The sequence below is a fragment of the Bombina bombina genome, chromosome 3 (assembly GCF_027579735.1).
Source record: "Bombina bombina isolate aBomBom1 chromosome 3, aBomBom1.pri, whole genome shotgun sequence".
Lineage (NCBI taxonomy): Eukaryota > Metazoa > Chordata > Amphibia > Anura > Bombinatoridae > Bombina > Bombina bombina.
The window spans coordinates 1,112,400,666-1,112,422,351 of record NC_069501.1 but is presented as its reverse complement, the minus strand read 5'-3'; the positions used below and the strand labels follow the sequence as shown (position 1 = coordinate 1,112,422,351).

The window sequence follows — 21,686 nt, the reverse complement described above, 5'->3', positions numbered from 1 at the left end:
GAGCAGAATGTCTCTGAATTTTTTTTTTATATGGGCGGTTTCTTGAAGGTAGCCTGCATCAACCTGTCCTTGTAAACATAGCTGTGGAAGCAGACTATTACATTGCATAGTTTTTCCATGGGAACAGACCTAGATCTCAAAGCCCTATGGGCTCTTTCCATAGTATCCACCAGTCCTTCTGGGGTGCCTATCAATTCAACATAGAGTTCTCTTAAGAAGGCTTGCAGATCAGGAGTCCCAATACTCTCAGGGATACCTCTGAGACCTATGTTGTTTCTGCGGGATCTGTCCTCAGTATCAGCCATTTTAAACTCTAGTTGAGTTAGTTGTTCCGCCAGGTTTTCAGTGTAGGATAGCAAGCTGGTCTGATCAACCCCCAAATCATCTTGTTTACGCTCAAGTGCGTCTACACTCTCGCCTATATCCGATATAACTTTTTTCAATTCTGCCGAGGAACGCTGAATTTCCTGTGTGATAGAGCACGTCTGGTTGGCAAGCATTTTCTGTAGAGTGGACTTTGTGATATAGTGGTGTGATGGGGTCCCTGAGCACATGCTCGATTGGGATTCTTGATCCAATGATTTGGGGTCACTTAGCTCTATTTTTATAGATTCTTTTCCAGATTGAATGAAATGATCATACACCGTCTTTTTAGTGATAGTAGAGGTCTTCACTTGTCTTCTAGATGTATGAGGCATGTTGTCAACAGTTTTGAAAGCGAGTTCCTGGAAAAAAAGTTAGTTATACAATAATACTGTAAAATTATCCTGAAAATAGAAAGCACTCCTGATCAAAACAGATCATCCCAGATTACTTATATTTTGCTGCGGAGCTGGGGTAGGTGACATCCCTTCGGGTCTTATAACATGCCTCTTATAACTTTATTTCGGTGTCAGGGTGTTAGGTTTAAAAGTAACTTTTTTTCCCATAGACATCAATGGGGTTGCGTTACGGCGATCGCTATTCCGCGCTTCAGGTGTTAGTTCTTTTTCTAACACGCTCTCCCCATTGATGTCTATGGGGAAAGCGTGCACGAGTGCGTAATTTCACTCCTTGCATTTTGTGCGGTATGGAGCTTATAGCCACCATATCGCACGCACAAGGCAGCTTTTTAGAAATTTGTAATGCCAGCGCTATGGAGGGTGAAATAACGCAAGTTTTGTTGCGTTCATTGTGCACCCTCTATAGCGAAAAACTTGTAATCTAGGCGTCCGTTATTTACACATACAATTTTTTTCTATTTCAGATTGAGCGTATAATTTTAAACAACTTTCATATGTACTTCTATTGTCATGTTCAATAAATTCTCTTGGCATCATTGTTAAAGGAGCAGCAATGCGCTATTGGGACCTAGCTGAACACATCTGGTGAGCCAGTGACAACAGGCAGCCACCAATTAGCAGCTAGGTCCCTGAAGTACATTGTTGCTCCTGAGCTTGCCTAGGTATGCTTTTCAACAAAGGTTACCAGTAGAACAAAACAAATTAGATAATAGAAATAAATTGGAAAGGTGTTTGAAATTGTTTAAGCTACCTGAAAGTTTACAGGGACAGTCAAGTCAAAATAAACTTTTATGATTCAGAAAGAGCATGCAGTGTGGAGACACTTTTAAATTTACTTCCATCATCAAAGTTTGCAGTCTCTTTATATGTACACTGGGAAGCAAGCTACTACTGAACATGTGCACAAGCTCACAGCGTATACGTATACTAGTCTGTGATTGGCTGATGTTTGTCACATGATACAGGGGCCAGGAAAATGGGAGAGAAAATACATTTCCCAGAAAAAAATGTAGGTGTTATTGCTTTGTCTTTTTATTATGCACTTGTTAATTACACAAATCTACTGCATTGAGTGGTCAATATATTGCTCCTCATTTGGAACATTTAGATAACTTTATTTTTATTATGTAACAGTTGCTTTCAGAATATGTTATATACAGTATGTGTGTATATATATATATATATATATATGTGTGTGTATATATATATATATATATATATATATATATATATTTACTGTATATATATTTTATAAAAATTCAGTGACTTGGGCATCACTTGCTTACGTGTACACAGCTAGGTTTAGAGCATAAAATAAAGAGTTAGTTTCAGCATTTAGCCAAAGTATTATTTAAAGGTCTCTTCTTGGTTTTCTATCTTACAGCCATACATGCTAGATATTAACCCCTGTATGTCGCAGGACTTTGAATCAGGATTGCTTTTTTGATGGTGCCTCTCGCAACGACACCCGCGGTTTTATGTCCTGAAAAACCCTAAACGACCAGCGACGTACACAGTACGTCCTGGTTGCTAAGGGGCTAACCAAACACACTGAGGTGCAACAAGGTGAAACAGCCACTTGTATGTTTTTTCCTGGACACGTACAAAACCCGGAGGTGAACGTCACTTTCAAACCAGAGTGGATACACATCCCACACCACTGGCAAAACTCACATCTCTGGATGCTCACCTCACCAGGCCATCACAGACTGCAGGGTTTACATCTAGTGATTAAAGGGACATTAAACACTTTGAGATGGTAATATAAAATGATAAATTGTATATATAAAACAACTCTGCAATATACATTCATTATTTATTTTGTCCTCTTTGCCTGTAATTCCATTCTGAAATTGTGAGCTTTTCAGTTCCTGTTAGAAATGGAAGTGCAGAACACTGCTAAATCCAGCACAACCATTGGCTGCACACTATAGTGACCTATTTATAACTGACCCTAATTGGCCACTGCAGAGAAGGTAACACAAGTTACAACATGGCAGCTCTCAGTGTTTTATAGACACTAAAACTTTACACTTATTTTGTCACTTTTTAAACAACTAATGAAACTTTAAAAAAATACATCTACATGTTAGTCATGGACTAATCTTTTCTTTGAATGCATCATTCTATCTAGCATGTATTTAGTGTTTAATGTCCCTTTAAGGCATTTAACCCCAGACAAGACTGGGTAAAATTTCAATTTAAAAAAATCATGTATAAATATCAAACCAAGTGCACAAACTTTAGCTTATTAGTTTTAGTATTTAGCCAAATGGCGATAGGCACAAGTGCTGCATCACCCACTACAGTTCTGTCCAAAATTATTTCAGTCTATCTAACATTTCTATAATTACTTTTTTCCACAATCTATTACTCAGGGCTGGATTGGGCTGGGCAGTCAGCCTCAGGCTGGCTGCTGTATTTGATGCAATTTGTTATGCTAATATTAATATTGCTTATTGCGAATTTGCGATATTAATTGCGGCCGCCGGTAATCTAATAGTTATAGTTTAACTTTACATCACTAACTTACTCTCACTGTCTAACAGTGTCACTGTAATAATAACCCCCTCTGGCTCCACAAGTTAAGTTCCTACCACAACTAAATACCAGCCATTGACAAATACCAATCACTCAGATAGTGACTGAGTCTGTGTCTGTTTGTCACTCACAGTCACAGTCTCAGCTCTGACACATCAGTGTCACTTGATGAGGTGAGGCGGTCGGGCCAGGGAGGAATGATGGGGGCCTGGTGGGCCGGGCCGGCTTACGTCACTGAGCGGCTGCGTCAGCGAGCTGAGCCATTGAGGAGTAAGTTGCAGGCAGCAGGCCACGTGGAGTCACGTGTGGGAGGGATGAAGACGACAACGGGTCACAGCCAGGAGTGGGACACACACACTCTGACTTACAGCGGCAAGTTGTCAGCAAAAGCAACGCAGAGGCAGGCAGTCGCAGAAGTTCAAGTGAATTGTCTGAATCGTGAGATTTGATGTAAGTTTGTATTATTTATTATTGAATGTGCGAACAACAGCAACAGTAGTACTGTACCACCAGCTCGCCAACTTGTGCATAACATAAGCAAACAATGTAATAATCAATAATTACCCTGTTCACAAGGGCTGCCTCACTGCCTGTTTTAAAATAGTTTATTATTAATATTAACTGTTGTTTTGGCATATGGCATTCTTTAGTAATAGGTTAGATTAGATACTACATTTGATGGCTTGATGCTGTATGACCATTGACCAGCCATTTATTTCATTAAAAAAAAAACATGATATATATATATATATATATATATATATATATATATATATATATATATAAAACTAAGTGAATCTAATGCAAGGTGAAGGAAGGGCAACAACAGGCAGCTTTTAGAATAATGTAAGGATAGGTTGCAGAGACAGTTGTGTGTATGGGGCAAATTATCAGGGCCGGATTGGGCCATGAGCCGGAGGGGGGCTAAGCCGGAGGGGGCGGGGCTGGGCCGGGCCATACAAATTTCCAGGGCCGGTCTGATTTCCCAGTCCGGCCCTGCTATTACTCCTGGGAACTACCTTTTCTGCGACTAGGAGGAGGCAGATTACCAAACCTCAGAGCTCTATTTAAACCCTCCCACCTCTATAGTAATCAGTCTTGTCTTTGTCTCCACTGGAGGTAGGTGAAGATGTGCAAGATTGTTTATTTTATTTTATGGTTTCCTGGTTATGACCCTGGAGTTCCCCTCTTCAGTACTGCTTTTGCCATGAGGGACATTTTGGAGTATTAAAGGGACAGTCAACACCCAGGAAATCTTTATCCCATACCTTAAATCCACAAAAAAAGATGTGCCTGCACATCCCATCTTCAATACCACTAACGTTATATGTCTAATCATCGAAAGCCCATACAATTTTCAGCGGTAGATATGGCCGCCATACTCCTGCACCTCCTCCTCTGTCCCCTTCTTTTTTTAATTCAATTCTCGTTCACAGGGACGCTGTTCTATTGCTAATGCGCATGCACATTATAATTTTAGTCCGCTCGCTATTAGAAATAGAAAGTGTCTCAGTGAACGTGTGTAATGAATCTAGCCGAGGATTTGATTCTGGTTGGCGGATGACTTTAAGAAGAAGCCTCCTACGTAACAGTGGGGGGAGTTTGGTGGCCATATCTACCGCTGAAAACTGTATGTTCTTTCGAAGATTAGACACATAACGTTAGTGGTATTAAAGATGGGATGCGGTGCAGGCACATTTTTTTTGTGTGGATCCTAAGGTATTGGATACAGTTTTCCTGGGTGTTGACTGTCCCTTTAAGTATTAAGCTTATCTTTATCCTTTTTATGGCAGGCCAGGTTGCCCATAAATATTTTGGAACTCCAAGCAATTCTTTCAGTTTTAGTCAGACAATGTTACAGCTGTGGCTTATATCAATCACCAGGGGGGATCCAGGAGTTCCTTGGCGATAAAGAAAGTTCAGAAAATTCTGAATTGGGCAGAGATCCATTATTGTCATATATCTGCTGTTCTTGTTCCAGGAGTGGACAATTCTCAGTCGTCAGAATATCCATCCAGATGTATTCAGTCTGATTGTGAATCTTTGGGGCCCGCCAGAGAGATCTCATGGCTTCCAGGTTAAACAACAAACTTCTTCAGTATTTCTCCAGGTCCAGGATCCAAGGACTCTGGAGACAGATGCTCTGGAAATGCTTTGGTCATTTTGGCTAGCTTATGTGTTTCCTCCTCTGGTTCTGTTATCCACAGTTATAGCCAAGATCAGGCAAGAGATCTCCTCCCTTCTAGGTTGTACGTTCCCACGGGAATAGGGCCCTCAATTCCTCCTGTATGTGTTTGTAAAATTGTGTCCTGTCTCTTACAAGTTTTATATCATTGTTTTATTTAAATAAATTGTAACCATGGACAGTGCTGCGGAATATGTTGGCGCTTCATAAACAAAGTATAATAATAAGAGAATGCATCAGTCATTCCAATTTCTCTGAAATGGCCTGTCATGGTACCAGGAACCAGACAGAGACATGAAATACTAAATTAATCACACATATTAAAAACTAACAAAAATTAAAACAAGTCCAAATGCTAAATGGCAAGCCAGGAGTCAAAGCCAGAGTGGGTAGTCAGACGAGCTGGAGTTAGGAACATGAAGATCAGCGAAGTCATGAACAGCCAAGGATCAGGAACCAGAAGAGATATCAGAATAGCCAGGGCATCCATGGAGTCATGAACACAGGGACTCACAGTGAAGGGCAAAAGCAAACTGCACTGAGGCAGTTAAATAGGAAGTTATGACACTATCATTCTGGGAATGCAGCCTGTCTCTCTCTGATGATGTTCTCCAGTTTGGCTATAAGAAGGAGCCTGGGTGTAGTGAGCAGAGTTACACACACTGCTACAGGCAAGGAGAAAACACAAGGGAGTCTGAAATGGCAGCCAAGATAAAAAGCTGCAAATAACTAGCAAAATCAGGGTGAAACCCTGACATGGCCTCAAAGAGTTTGGTTTGCAGATCTGGTTCAGATGTCCAGTTATCAGCCCTGACCTCTTCCTTTAAGAAAAGATTTTCTGTTCCATGTTCCCATTTTCCATCCAGATCTAAAACCTCTTAACTTGATGGCTTGGAGATTGAACGGATAGTTCTTCATCAGAGAGTGTTTTCTGAGTCTGTTGTTAATACTCTTGGTGTTCTCTTCATAATTATTCTTGCCATTCTTTTAGGATTCCTAGAATTCTTGAGTTTCTTCAAGATGGCTTGAAAAAAGGTATTTCTGCTAGTTCTTTGAAAGATAAAATTTCTACTCTTTCTGTTCTTTTTCACAGGAAAATTGCCGCGGAGCCATCCAGCGTGGAGGATCCTCTTCATGCGATCATCGCCGCACACTTGAGATTGAATACCCAATCGTATTTGTTTGGAAACAGGGGCATACAACTCCATACAGAGCTTGATATATCTGGCCCTCCTAGTTTCCATTGAGGTGGTAAAGTTTGGAAACTGATGTTAACATAAAAATTATCCATAGACTTTAATGGAGATAAATATTTTTACCACCAGTTTCCAGACTTTACCACCTCAATGGAAACTAGGCCCGAGTTGTAAGAACTTTTATTCTCAGCCAATAAGCATTAGCAGGAAGTACATTAAAGAACATTTCTAAGTATAATGGCCCTTAAACTATGGCTGCTTAGAAAACCACCCAGGAACAAGGAAGCAAATCAGCAATGTAATAAAATGTGAAACAACAAAAAATTGAAACCAGTTGATCCTTTGTGAAAGGTACAAATAAGAAAATATACATTGCAAGTGAGTTGAATAACTTACCATGTATAAATGTCAAAATGTGTCTGTGCACATAAACATTACTGGACAGACGTTTGATTATTCTTCGCAGGGTGAAAAGAAATAGAACATATACGTCAAGCGCTGTCACGATCATGATGAAGAAATAAATATCAAAAAATATTAAGTGACATGTTCTTTATTCTGGTTGTCAGCAACTATTAGACCAATTTCCAAGCCTATTTCTAAAATCAAAATGGAAAAAAAGCGTCTGCCAGGCTGTCACGTTTTTTTATGGGGAAAAGATTGAACTTGCAGTGAGGTAATGGATTGAAACAGAGCAGAAGCCATATTGCGAGGAGAGCTGCTGTGCTCGAAATGAAGCAATGAATTTAAAAGCTAAAGTAAAAACATCTGTGGAACAAAAATGATGCCTCAGACTATCATAACATTGTAAACAAATTCCTTCAGCCACCAGAGATTTTGACAAACAACATCTACATCTCAGAAATAGAATGTCTTTTTTTAGGTGTCAGTAAAGTAGTGTAGTGAGCCTATTCTCTATGAAGAAAATAAATAAAATATGTGATCAAAAAATGCAATTTTGGAGATACTAAATCATAGGATTATTTGCATCTGGAAAACATCTGCAAGGTTTGTTAGCCAGGGTTTATAAAGAAGATGTTATCAAGATTTATGTCTTTATTACACCAAAATATGTTTTCTTTGATAAAGAAAGTTGCATGAAAACATTATATGTGTTAATATTTTTTTACTAGTTAATTGATAAACAAAAATGTGAAACAATTTAATACTGTGCACTTTAAATAAAAACAACATCTTTCTTAATTTTCTCCACTTGGAAACGTTGTATCAACGCGTATTGACCTCAGGAAAAAAAGATTAACATAGTGTAGTTCTGTTCATTTTTCATATTTCTGAGCTATTACTGAGCTCTCAGAGTGTAAGCATGTTTACGCAATCACTAAAAAAAGCTGTATGATCAATGAAACGTATGTTGGAGGTTGATATTTTGCACACGAAACATGATGTCACAAGAGGTGGGACTTACCGTTACCCTGACTTGCTGGTTCCACAATTGGCCGAAAACACTGGTTGAGAGCTAGTATTTTACCAGTTTTAGATCTGGCATATTAGTGAACTGGTCCTTAACTACCCTTGTGTTTGACTCATGTTGTGCCTTTTTATATTTTAATAAAATTGTATTTTTCACCGTACATCTGTTCTCTTCCTGGTTACCTCCATGGAATGGAGTGATTGACTCAACACGCGAGATCAGTTATGGCTCAGAAATACGTGAGTAACGTTACAATTGCCAATCTCTCTGAAAACAAATAGAACTTTTCTATAGAATAAAGACATTATCCTTTTGATTTAAAATGCACAGTATTATAGTGTTTCACATTTTTGATTATATGTTTTATTTTGTGTTTTTTAACACAGTTTTATTCATTCTAGTTAATTGCCTGTCCTGCCTGACTCTTTAGGATACCAGCAAATGTTTTGTTATTGTTGCCAAGGATATTTGTGAGTGTGTATTAGGAGGTACATTTATCAGTTTATATGTAGACTAGGCACTTTTAATGGGTGCCATTGTTTGTTAGCATAGTGGCCTTTTGGCATGGCATCCACATTTTTTATTGTAGGCATACGAATAGTCACAATTCAGATAGAGCATGCAATTTTAAGTGAATTTCCCATTTACTTATATTGTCAACTTGACTTTGTTCCTTTGGTATCCTTTGTTGAAATGCAAACATAGATAGGCTCTAAAGAAGCAATGCACTACTGGGAGCTAGCTGCTGGTTGGTATCATATCCCCCTTGTCATTGGCTCATTAGATGTGTTCAGGTAGGTGCTCTGGAGCTGGATATGTTTACCCCTTTGCTGAGGTTAAACACAAAAGAGTTGATCTTTTATCCTTTAGAAAAACGTATCTAATATTTTTTTTTTCTACAGAAAACCACCATTGAAATCTATTGGAACTTTTGTCGGTAAACCATATGATACGTTTTTTCCCTAAAGGATTGTGATCGACCCTATAGTTACATACAAGCAATAGTGCAATAATACAATTCCCTAAGATGTTAGAACATTTTATTTTTGTTCTTTTATGTCCCTTCACATAGCCCACAATAAACCTGTTGCTTCTTTGTCCCACCCCCACAGAAGTGTGTTAAAAAAACAAAAGATATTGTGCATAGATTATGGCCAGCCACTCCAAAATAACCAGATAATTAGATATAGACAAAAAATCTTCCTTAAAGCACCCTATTTAATTTTTGTCTCCAGCTCCACAGAAGGTTAGATAGGAATGGGTTCCCAAAAATAGCTAATAACTAACCATTTATTAAAAAGAATAAGCCGATTGCACATGCACAAGCAGTAAGAAAACACATCTCTGTGAATGCTTACCATTTTATAACTAATAAAAATTTACTTCTCACTTTCACTTCCAAACCTAAACACTTCTTCTCTATATTGGAAATGTATTACCCTCCTGCACATCCTCCAAATTCAGTCAGATTGTCAATGTACTTGCTACTTTCAAACAAAAAAAGACACCAATTCAGTCTAACCCAGTGGCTTATTTAGGTTTTGTGCTGCCCTAGGCAATTCAAAATTCTGCCCCCCACGTAAGGTTTTAGGTCTTTTTGAGAGTAATGTGAATTTATTTTATGGCATTTCCCAAATAAATGTTCACACACACACACACAGTCACTGACATATACATGCACACACTTATTTATCTATTGCTGCAATATACATAAAAAAACATACACAGATTTCTTGAAACAATACTTCCCCAAGCACAATACTAAGTGCTGAAAGCCAATGGAACTAAAGGCAATAGCTAGCTGAACAAAAGAAAGCTTTAGAGTTACTTCTATACTGTCATCGAGCCCTTGGTGCAGCAACTTCTAGGTATGCAAAGCGGTATCATATAATAATGATCAGATACTCACAAATATACATGCACATCTAGTGCAATAATAGATAAGCCGAAACTTCAGAGCCGTTTGGCTGACTCCCCAGCGGCAAATGAGCTGCGAGAGGGGCTCGTCTCCTGGTAGAATCACGGCTTTCGGTGTCAAAGTGTGCTACAGTCGGTTGGATAGTTAGGTAGAGAGACGCTAACAGAATATCCCCACAATACGATTCCCAAGGAGTGTGATGTGAATAATCCAAGAGCAAGGTACAGCTATATTAAAAGTTTTATTAAAAGCAACATTTTTTAAAACTATTTTAATAAAACTTATAATTGTTAAAAAATGCTTAACTATATTTTTTAATTAACAATAAAACATTTTACAAAAATGCTTTATTTTTGCCATGTTTATTGACATCTATGGTGAGAACTACTGTGCATAATATGGAGGCTGAGTATCTTATGATCTGGCAACCATTTTGTTTTACGCTAAAATTTCAAAAATCTATTTTCTCTGCAACGGCTTATGTTAGAACTTTAAAACTTGCTGTATAACCTTATATTGTGACTTAGACTCACATTTGTTCATGTTGAAGAAATTGGTCACAATCTGGGCAGCCATATTGGTTTACGCGAAAATATTGAAAATGTGTTTTCTTTGCAACCGCTAATGTTAAAGCTGTGAAATTTGCTGTATAACCATATATTGTGACCTAGAGTTACATCTGTTTGTGCTAAAAGTATTGGTCATATGGTGTAGCAGCCATCTTGAAATACGCAAACATTTCGAAAATGTGTTTTCTTTCCATCTGCTTATGTTAGAACTGTAAAAACTTGCTGTATAGCTTTATATTGTGACTTAGCAGCTTGTATGCCATTGCAAAGGCAATGCGCTTGGCCACCTCTATTGCTGCTTGCAGCTATGTTATATTGTTATTTATCTGTATAGTATAGAGGTTGGTGTTAAAGCGGCATTGCTTTAAAAAAAAAATAATAATAGAGGAAGAGCAATTGTGCATGTTAGTATTTCCTGCATGAAAAAGGGGTTTAATTTAATTTAAATTGAAACTAGCAGGAAATTCATCTTGGTTGGACACACAGGTAATTATTAATCACCGGCTGATAGAGGTAACTGCTACAGCTATAGTTTGCTATTCACAAACCTGCACAAGACAAAGGGCTAGATTACGAGTGGCGAGCTAACTGTTGCTCACGTCAGGTAAGCATTAGTAAGAAATCATTTTACTTTCAACTTGTAATACACGTACTACCTGACGCACACAAAAAGCTTGTAGCGAAGTTAACATGCAGGCTCTAAATAGCGTTCAAAAAGCTTACTTGTAGCGAAGTTAACATGCAAGCTCTAAATAGCGCACCACTTGTAATATAGTCCAAAGTATACTGTCAGCGGTTCCTTCCTTGATATACATTTACATGAATTCCTATTAACACAGGCTTCTTTATCTTTTCTTTTCTTAACATATAAAATAATATCTATTATTTGGTTCAGTGTACAGTTATTTTGTATCAAATAATAATTTCTCCTTATTGATTTTTAGGCCACTGTGGAAAAACCTTTGCCATATTGCAAAGATTTTTAAATATCAGCAATTCACAAATACAATGGCTTGTCATTGTTGACGATGACACACTGATTAGGTATGTTCAAATATGTTTTTATTATTGCATGTATAAATCATGTATATATATAATTTATTCTGCCATACAGTGTTTTGTAGAAATGATAGAAATGTTTAAAGTATGTTAAATTAACTGGTTTGTGTATATTTGTAGAAAAGTAATATTTACTCTAAACACCTACCACTTGAACTTCTTTAATATTTTACTATTTTTTATAATTCTCTTGTAAAAATCATATTTCTAACTAAATTATAAACATTCAGAGGCTTCTTTGTCTCTGACTTGAGGTTTAAAAGGCTTGGACTTAGCAACAGTGTATTTAATGTTTATTATTACAACAATTGCAGGTAAAATAAAATGATTTATAGATAAATGTCAAAACACAATTCCTTTTAATTCAAAGTTGTTAAAGGTCCATAATAGTTTAAACAATGAAAAAAAGAAAATTCATTAGAGCATATTACTTAATGACTATTGACCCTACACTACTGCACAACTCAGATGTGCAACTAGTGCTGCCGATTGGATCAGCGGTGAGTTCCTGTTAAGTAAGAATTTGTGAGAATCTAATTCAGTGTACAGCTTGCCATATGTTTGCGTCACTGGAGCAGCTACTTCAGGGATTATATCTCTGTGGCAAGCGTGATCATATTGTTTCTTTGGAAGCTCATATTAGAGTTCTGGAGGAACTAATTGCAACACAGACACTTGAAAGGGAAATTGATATGACTGAGCTGATTTTTCATGGTTCTAGCAGTGGGAATGGAGGGGACTCCGACTGGGACACTCAGGAAAGTAGCTGGGTCACAGTTAGAAGGGACAGTAGGGGTAAGCAGAAGAGACAGGCCAGTTCTGAGCTGAGTACACCCCAATAGATTTGCCAGACTGAGTGAAAATGTTGGGGATATCGGTTCCGGCTGTTCGGCCTCCTATAGTGAACAGTGCTTCAGTCATTAAAAAGAGGAGCATACAAGTCTGGGCTCGAGACAGATGTTGCTTGTAGAAGACTTATTAGGAATGTTGATACTGTAATTTGTCATCCAGATCCCTTAAAAATAACAGTTTGCAGTCTTCCAGGTGCTTGTATTAGGCATGTTGTGGAGCGTATTTACACATTGTTAGAGGGATCTGGGTTTAACCCTGCAGTCATGATGAATATTGGCACTAATGCCAGAGTCAAAGGAAGATGGATCATTCTAAAAAATGACTTCAGGGAGTTAGGTAACAAGTATAAGGCATGGACCTCCAAGGTAGTATTTTTTTTTTTAGATATTACTAGTACCATGTGCTAACCCAGTAAGGCAGAAGAAGCTAAGGAGAGTAAATTCCTAGTTTAAAACATGGTGTAAAAATGAGGGGTTTAACTTTTTGGGCTGACTTTTTGCTTGGGTACAATTTATACAGTAAGGATGGATTGCACCTAAATGACATGAGTGCAGTTGTGTTGGGTCAGAGGATGGTAGGATAGTTTGGAGAATTTTTTAATGTATGGAAGGGGCGGAGGTCAGTACAAACATAATACAAAAGACAAATCAGTATGTGAATATGACACATCTAGAATATCTCAAGGAATGGGTGACAGAAGGGTACACTAGAAAATAGCAACAGAAAGCACATTAAATGTATGACAGCAAATGCAGGAAGCATTACAGGTTAGTTTGGGGAGCTGGAGATTATTCACTTGACTGGGCAGTTAACGTAGAGGGTTATACTTTTTTTAGGAGGGACATGAGGAATAAAAGGGGAGGAGGAATTTTCATGTATATTAAATCTGACCTTAAACCTACAATAAGGGAAGATATGTATGATGATACAGGTGATAATGTAGACACACTGTGGGTTGAAATAAAGAGTGGAGGGGAAATTCTAAATAAAATATTACTAGGAACATGCCACAAACAAACAACTCTGCTAATTATAACAGTGGTAAATATATGGGAGATTTTAACTACCCCAAAATGAACTGGGCCAATGAAACTAGTAATACAGCTGTGGGAGATATATTTTTAAATGTTCTCAAAAATAACTACATATAATTATTATAGTCAACTAGGAATAAACCTAAATCGGATTAAGTGCTATCAAACAATACAGAAATAATATCAAAGAAGTGACATGATAACATGGTCACATTTGAAATCCCTTTCCATAAGCAATGTTACAAGTGTTCAACCAAGACTTTTAATTTTAAGAAAGCAAAATTCAATGATTTAAGGCTGGAGGAAAGAAGATTTCCAGCAATGTAACCTTTTTTCAATGAAGCAATCAAATAGTGGAACTCATTGCTTAAGGCGCTAGTAAATGCCAATAATAAACAATTATTGCAGCACTCAGTCTAAAATAAAAAAAAAATCCTTTATTCAAAGTAGCATTAAAAAAATGGAGGACAGCAGCCAAAATTATATAATAATATTATAATTTATAATAATTTTCATTTGACAAATATTCACAACGTGACGTTAATGTAATTAGAGCAATATTGCCATCATGAGGTGGTGATAGATACAAATTACTTCAGAAGAAAGAATTGTACTGGATATTTAAAATCCAAACTCGGAGTCCTTATGGCATAAATAAAGAGTGGGATATCAGCTACTTTGTTGATACATACCTACATTTCTTTCCATTTCTATACATGGTTATTTTATAGCTTTTGTGAAGTCATTTGTATATACTGTTAATCTTTTAAGCATAATATGCACGTGTTTATGAATGCTTTCTCATTTTATTATGCATATGTTATTAACTTCTTTTGCAGCTGTTCTTTTAAATGTGATGGGTCTGTTTTTTGGTCCCTTTGGGGATATGAAACGTGATTCATTTTAATAGCCTTATGTTATTCAATTGTGCGTTTTTTGTGTTTTTTTTTTTTTTTTTTTAAAATCTTGTGATTGTTTTTTCAGTATTCAAAAAGAGGCTTGGCAGTCAATTGTATTAACTATGCGTAAGATATGGCTGCCGCCCTCCATGTGTTTTTAATGCAACATTGAATAAAGGATTTTTTTTTATTTTACACTGAGTGAGGCAATGACCCCTATTTATCAAGGTCTGGCAGACCTGATCCGACAGTGCGGATCAGGTCCGCCAGACCTCGCTGAATACGGTGAGCAATACGCTCGCCGTATTCAGCATTGCACCAGCAGCTCCCTGCAGACTCGCGGCCAATGGGCCGCCAGCAGGGGGGGGTCAATCAACCCGATAGTACTCGATCGGGTTGATTTCCGGCGATGTCTGTCCACCTGCAGCGGTCTTTGTGACCGCGGTTTCATAACTGCTGTTTCTGGCGAGCCTGCAGGGGGCATCGAGCTCCATATGGAGCTTGATAAATATGCCCCAATAGCTGTTTATTTTTGGCGATAGTTTGAGAGCCTTGTTCTGACTCAATGTTTGCCTGCACCCCGCTCCTACATGTGATTCTAGACGCCTATTACACTACTGCTGACTGGTGTCTTGTTGCAGCATTTCTTTGTATGTTATATAGCAAATGCCAATACCTTAGATACATTTAAAAACGTCTTAGACACATTTCTGACTACAAACAGAATTCAAGGATATGATTGCTTATGTTAAATGTGTTACCTTTTTAGTTGGCATAAAGGGACAGTCTACACCCAACCATAAGTTTTACTTACTATGTAAACACATAAAATAAGCCTCCTACAGTAGCTGGAATATACAGTAGCTTGAATATAGTAGCTTAAAATGTAAAAAAGTCTTAGTTTATAAACAGCCAAAAATGTCCGCCAGTCCGCCCACCTAATGTATGCAGTTGGTTATGTTAGGCTTTTTCCAATCATGATCGACTCGTAAATAAGTTGTCATGCTTGCACACGCTGATTTACGCATGCGCGGTTGAAACACTGATGTCTTGCTTCTTAACTATTCCCCAATATTGTAGTTTGGGATTTTCGTTCCATTTTTTTTTGGCACTGCTCTGCTGCATAGCACTGTATTTGAATAGCGGTAGGTTATCTCCTTCTTTCCAGTCTCTTTGTGCAGGTCTCTAATCCCCATCCTCCTTTTGACAGCCGGTGGTTACTAGTTTATCCCACACCTCTGCCCTCCTTTTTTTTTGCTTTGAGCCATGGAGATCTACTGCTGCCCAAGTTGAAGCACAAATTAGGAATAGTAAAAAAAAAAATTGACACCACACACATCTGCACACAGCAGGAGTGATAAAAACCTGCTCACATAAAAAAAAATCAGTCTCTGAGACCACGCAGTTGCGCTGCACTGGTGAGAATCCTGTGCTCTTGAACTAGAAGTCTGTATGTTAGGATGGTGCTAGGATCTTCCTCTGGATGTCAGCACTTGGGCAATAAAGCATATATGAACTTGTACAGTACTGAATGCGATTCAGGGTGCTGTGGTTAACGTTAGCTATTAAAGAGTTTGTATTTTTTGATGTAAATATATTTTATAGCAGCAGTTTTTGGATATGGATTATACTTATGACATATTCAATTCTAAATAGGTTTATTAGAAAAATAGTCAACATCGTTATTATTTTCCCATCCATTTTCTATTTGGTTTTCTGCTGAATAACTGCTGACATAAGTATTCTGTAGTTTATCATCTAAGGAATAGCACTGCAGAATCTGTTGGCGCTCTACAAATAACCGATAATAATAATAATAAGGAATAGTCATCACTTCTACACAGCAAGCTTTTACCCTGTATTTTTAAGTAAAAAATGTGCCTGTCGTTACTGTATTTACAGATATGCCTGCAGTGTCTTCTAAGTTTGTGTCTAAAAAACTTTGAAACAGCCAGTGTCTAGGGAACACATGACTTTCCACACATCACTGCACAAGGGGTCGTCTGCACATCTATTTACCACATTTGATTCATTTCAAATACAAACTCAAGTCCTCACTCTTCCTTATCACATGTGTCTGTAAATGTAGAGAGGATCCCTTGTGTAGTCATGTGTGAAGGATCCAGTGTTCCCTGCACAACTGGCTACTTGAAAGGATTCAGGCAGAAGTAAAAAAATAAAAAAAAAATAAGGCTCTATTGATTCTGAACTGCAGACACAGAATGCTTCTTATAGATATCCAAGGTATGCTCAGTAGGTATTTAGCATGTATTCTTCTACACTGCTTAGCCCTAAAAGCTGCAAAGATTAAAAAAAAAAAAAAAAAAATCACAGCGCAAGCAATGTATGCACAAGGACAGTTTCAGTGTGAATTGGAAGGCACAATATTTTCTAGGATAAAATGAATATCTGGAAAAAAAATATTAAAACTAAAGAAATATACCTATTAAGAATTTCTAAATGAAAATGTAATCTATTAAATTATTCTTTTATTCAAAAATCACTATAATGTATGTATGCAGTATATGTGCAACACTGCAACGTGTATGTGCTTCTGTATGTGTGTATGTGCATCTGTATGTGTGTGTGTGCGTGCGCATGTGTGTGTGTGTATATGCATCTGTATGTGTATATGTATGTATGTTGTGTGCATGTGTGTGTGTATGTGTGCATTTGTATGTGTATATGTATGTATGTGTGCATCTGTGTGTGTATGTATGTATGTGTGCATATGTATGTGTCCATCTGTGTGTGTGTATGCGCATCTGTATGTGTGCATCTGTGTGTGTATGTATGTATGTGTGCATCTGTATGTGTGCATCTGTGTGTGTGTATGTGCATCTGTATGTGTGTGTGTGTGTATGTGCATCTGTATGTGTGTGTGTGTGTGTGTGTGTATGTGCATCTGTATGTGTATGTGCATCTGTATGTTTGCATTTGTATGTGTATATGTAGGTATGTTGTGTGCATGTGTGTGTGTATGTGTGCATTTGTATGTGTATATGTATGTATGTTGTGTGCATGTGTGTGTGTATGTGTGCATTTGTATGTGTATATGTATGTATGTGTGCATCTGTGTGTGTATGTATGTATGTGTGCATATGTATGTGTCCATCTGTGTGTGTGTATGCGCATCTGTATGTGTGCATCTGTGTGTGTATGTATGTATGTGTGCATCTGTATGTATGCATCTGTGTGTGTGTATGTGCATCTGTATGTGTGTGTGTGTGTATGTGCATCTGTATGTGTGTATGTGTGTGTATGTTCATCTGTATGTGTATGTGCATCTGTATGTTTGCATTTGTATGTGTATATGTAGGTATGTTGTGTGCATGTGTGTGTGTATGTGCATCTGTATGAGTGTATTTGCATTTGTGTGTGTGTATGTATGTATGTATGTATGTGTGCATCTGTGTGTGTCTGTGTATGTATGTATGTGTGCATATGTATGTGTTTATCTGTGTGTATGTGCATCTTTGTGTCTGTGTATGTGCATGTGTGTGTGAGTGTGCATCTGTATGTGTGCATCTGTGTGTGTATGTGCATCTCTGTGTGTGTGCATCTGTGTGTGTGTTCATGTGTGTATGTATGTGTGCATCTGTGTGAGTGTATATATGTGTGCATATGTGTGTGTATGTGCATCTGTATGTGTGTATTTATGTGTGCATATGTATGTGTGTGTGTGTATGTGCATATGTATGTGTGTATTTATGTGTGCATCTGTGTGTGTGTATGTATGTGTGCATCTGTGTGTATGTATGTATGTGTGCATCTGTGTGTGTGTATGTATGTGTGCATCTGTGTGTGTATGTATGTGTGCATCTGTGTGTATGTATGTATGTGTGCATCTGTATGTGTGTATGTATGTGTGCATCTGTGTGTGTATGTATGTGTGCATCTGTGTGTGTATGTATGTGTGCATCTGTATGTGTATGTATGTGTGCATCTGTGTGTGTGTATGTATGTGTGCATCTGTGTGTGTGTGTATGTATGTGTGCATCTGTGTGTGTGTATGTGCATCTGTATGTGTGAGTGTGTGTGTGTGTGTATGTGCACGTGTGTGTGTGTGTGTGTGTATGTGCATCTGTATGTATGTTTGTATGTGCATCTGTATGCGTGTATGTATGTGTGCATCTGTGTGAGTTTATGTATGTAAGTGTGCATATGTGTGTATGTGCATCTGTGTGTGTGTATCTGCATCTGTATGTGTGTATTTATGTGTGTATATGTATGTGTGTGTGTATGTATGTGTGTATGTATGTGTGTATGTGTATATGTATGTGTGTATGTATGTGTGTATGTGTATATGTATGTGTGTGTGTATGTATGTGTGCATCTGTGTGTGTATGTGCATCTGTATGTGTGTATGTATGTATGTTGTGTGCATGTGTGTGTGTATGTGTGCATTTGTATGTGTATATGTATGTATGTGTGCATCTGTGTGTGTATGTATGTATGTGTGCATATGTATGTGTCCATCTGTGTGTGTGTATGCGCATCTGTATGTGTGCATCTGTGTGTGTATGTATGTATGTGTGCATCTGTATGTGTGCATCTGTGTGTGTGTGTATGTGCATCTGTATGTGTGTGTGTGTGTATGTGCATCTGTATGTGTGTGTGTGTGTGTGTGTATGTGCATCTGTATGTGTATGTGCATCTGTATGTTTGCATTTGTATGTGTATATGTAGGTATGTTGTGTGCATGTGTGTGTGTATGTGTGCATTTGTATGTGTATATGTATGTATGTTGTGTGCATGTGTGTGTGTATGTGTGCATTTGTATGTGTATATGTATGTATGTGTGCATCTGTGTGTGTATGTATGTATGTGTGCATATGTATGTGTCCATCTGTGTGTGTGTATGCGCATATGTATGTGTGCATCTGTGTGTGTATGTATGTATGTGTGCATCTGTATGTATGCATCTGTGTGTGTGTATGTGCATCTGTATGTGTGTGTGTGTGTATGTGCATCTGTATGTGTGTATGTGTGTGTATGTGCATCTGTATGTGTATGTGCATCTGTATGTTTGCATTTGTATGTGTATATGTAGGTATGTTGTGTGCATGTGTGTGTGTATGTGCATCTGTATGAGTGTATTTGCATTTGTGTGTGTGTATGTATGTATGTATGTATGTGTGCATCTGTGTGTGTCTGTGTATGTATGTATGTGTGCATATGTATGTGTTTATCTGTGTGTATGTGCATCTTTGTGTCTGTGTATGTGCATGTGTGTGTGAGTGTGCATCTGTATGTGTGCATCTGTGTGTGTATGTGCATCTCTGTGTGTGTGCATCTGTGTGTGTGTTCATGTGCATCTGTATGTGTGTATGTATGTGTGCATCTGTGTGAGTGTATATATGTGTGCATATGTGTGTGTATGTGCATCTGTATGTGTGTATTTATGTGTGCATATGTATGTGTGTGTGTGTATGTATGTGTGCATCTGTGTGTGTATGTGCATATGTATGTGTGTATTTATGTGTGCATCTGTGTGTGTGTATGTATGTGTGCATCTGTGTGTATGTATGTATGTGTGCATCTGTGTGTGTGTATGTATGTGTGCATCTGTGTGTGTATGTATGTGTGCATCTGTGTGTATGTATGTATGTGTGCATCTGTATGTGTGTATGTATGTGTGCATCTGTGTGTGTATGTATGTGTGCATCTGTGTGTGTATGTATGTGTGCATCTGTATGTGTATGTATGTGTGCATCTGTATGTGTATGTATGTGTGCATCTGTGTGTGTGTATGTATGTGTGCATCTGTGTGTGTGTGTGTATGTATGTGTGCATCTGTGTGTGTGTATGTGCATCTGTATGTGTGAGTGTGTGTGTGTGTGTATGTGCACGTGTGTGTGTGTGTGTGTGTGTATGTGCATCTGTATGTATGTTTGTATGTGCATCTGTATGCGTGTATGTATGTGTGCATCTGTGTGAGTTTATGTATGTAAGTGTGCATATGTGTGTATGTGCATCTGTGTGTGTGTATCTGCATCTGTATGTGTGTATTTATGTGTGTATATGTATGTGTGTGTGTATGTATGTGTGTATGTATGTGTGTATGTGTATATGTATGTGTGTGTGTATGTATGTGTGCATCTGTGTGTGTATGTGCATCTGTATGTGTGTATGTATGTGTGCATCTGTGTGAGTGTATGTATGTATGTGTGCATATGTGTGTGTATGTGCATCTGTTTGTGTGTATTTATGTGTGCATATGTATGTTTGTGCATATATATGTGTGCATCTGTGTGTGTACATGCATCTGTATGTGTGTATTTATGTGTGCATCTGTGTATGTGTATGTATGTGTGCATCTCTGTGTGTGTATGTATGTTTGCATCTGTGTGTGTATGTATGTATGTGTGCATCTGTATGTATGTGTGCATCTGTGTGTGTATGTATGTGTGCAGCTGTGTGTGTATGTATGTGTGCATCTGTATGTGTGCATCTGTATGTGTGTATGTATGTGTGCACCTGTATGTGTGCACCTGTATGTGTGTATGTATGTGTGTATGTATGTGTGCATCTGTATGTGTGCACCTGTATGTGTGCACCTGTATGTGTGCACCTGTATGTGTGTATGTATGTGTGCATCTGTATGTGTGCATCTGTATGTGTGCATCTGTATGTGTGCACCTGTATGTGTGTATGTATGTGTGCATCTGTATGTGTGTATGCATGTGTGCATCTGTGTGTGTGTGTATGTATGTGTGCATCTGTATGTGTGTATGTATGTGTGCGTGTGTGTGTATGTATGTGTGCATCTGTATGTGTGCATGTGTGTGTGCATCTGTGTGTGTGTGTATGTATGTGTGTGTGTGCATCTGTGTGTGTATGTGTGTGTATGTGCATCTGTGTGTGTGTATAGTGAATGTGGGCACACATCTGCATGTGCTAATAGGAAAATCATTTTAAAAAGTACTAAAACACCATCCTACTTAATTACAGTTTTAAAATCGAATGTAAAGGTACTGATGAGGTGGTTTGTGGCATCTCATAGATTACATAAACTTATTGAAAACCCTGTGAAAATGTTGAAAAGGCAACAACTATTTTGATACTTTTGCACGTGTGGTTATGTTCTGAAGTAGAACCCTATGAGAACAAAGTTATTGCCCCAGATAATATTGCAAACATTTTATTTAGATTCTTGATATTTTTTTATTAATTCTACCCATTAAATGAAAGGGATGTGAAACCCAATTTTTTTCTT

General features: G+C 37.9%; 1 protein-coding gene across 1 annotated transcript in view; it reads left to right on the top strand.

The window, feature by feature from the left end:
- Positions 1-21,686, top strand: part of B3GLCT (beta 3-glucosyltransferase) — a 1,048,073-nt gene that overhangs the window by 844,679 nt on the left and 181,708 nt on the right. The window contains exon 12 of the mRNA XM_053708467.1: positions 11,568-11,667. Within this exon, the coding sequence (XP_053564442.1) occupies positions 11,568-11,667 (100 nt within the window). The remainder of the gene's footprint in view (positions 1-11,567; positions 11,668-21,686) is intronic.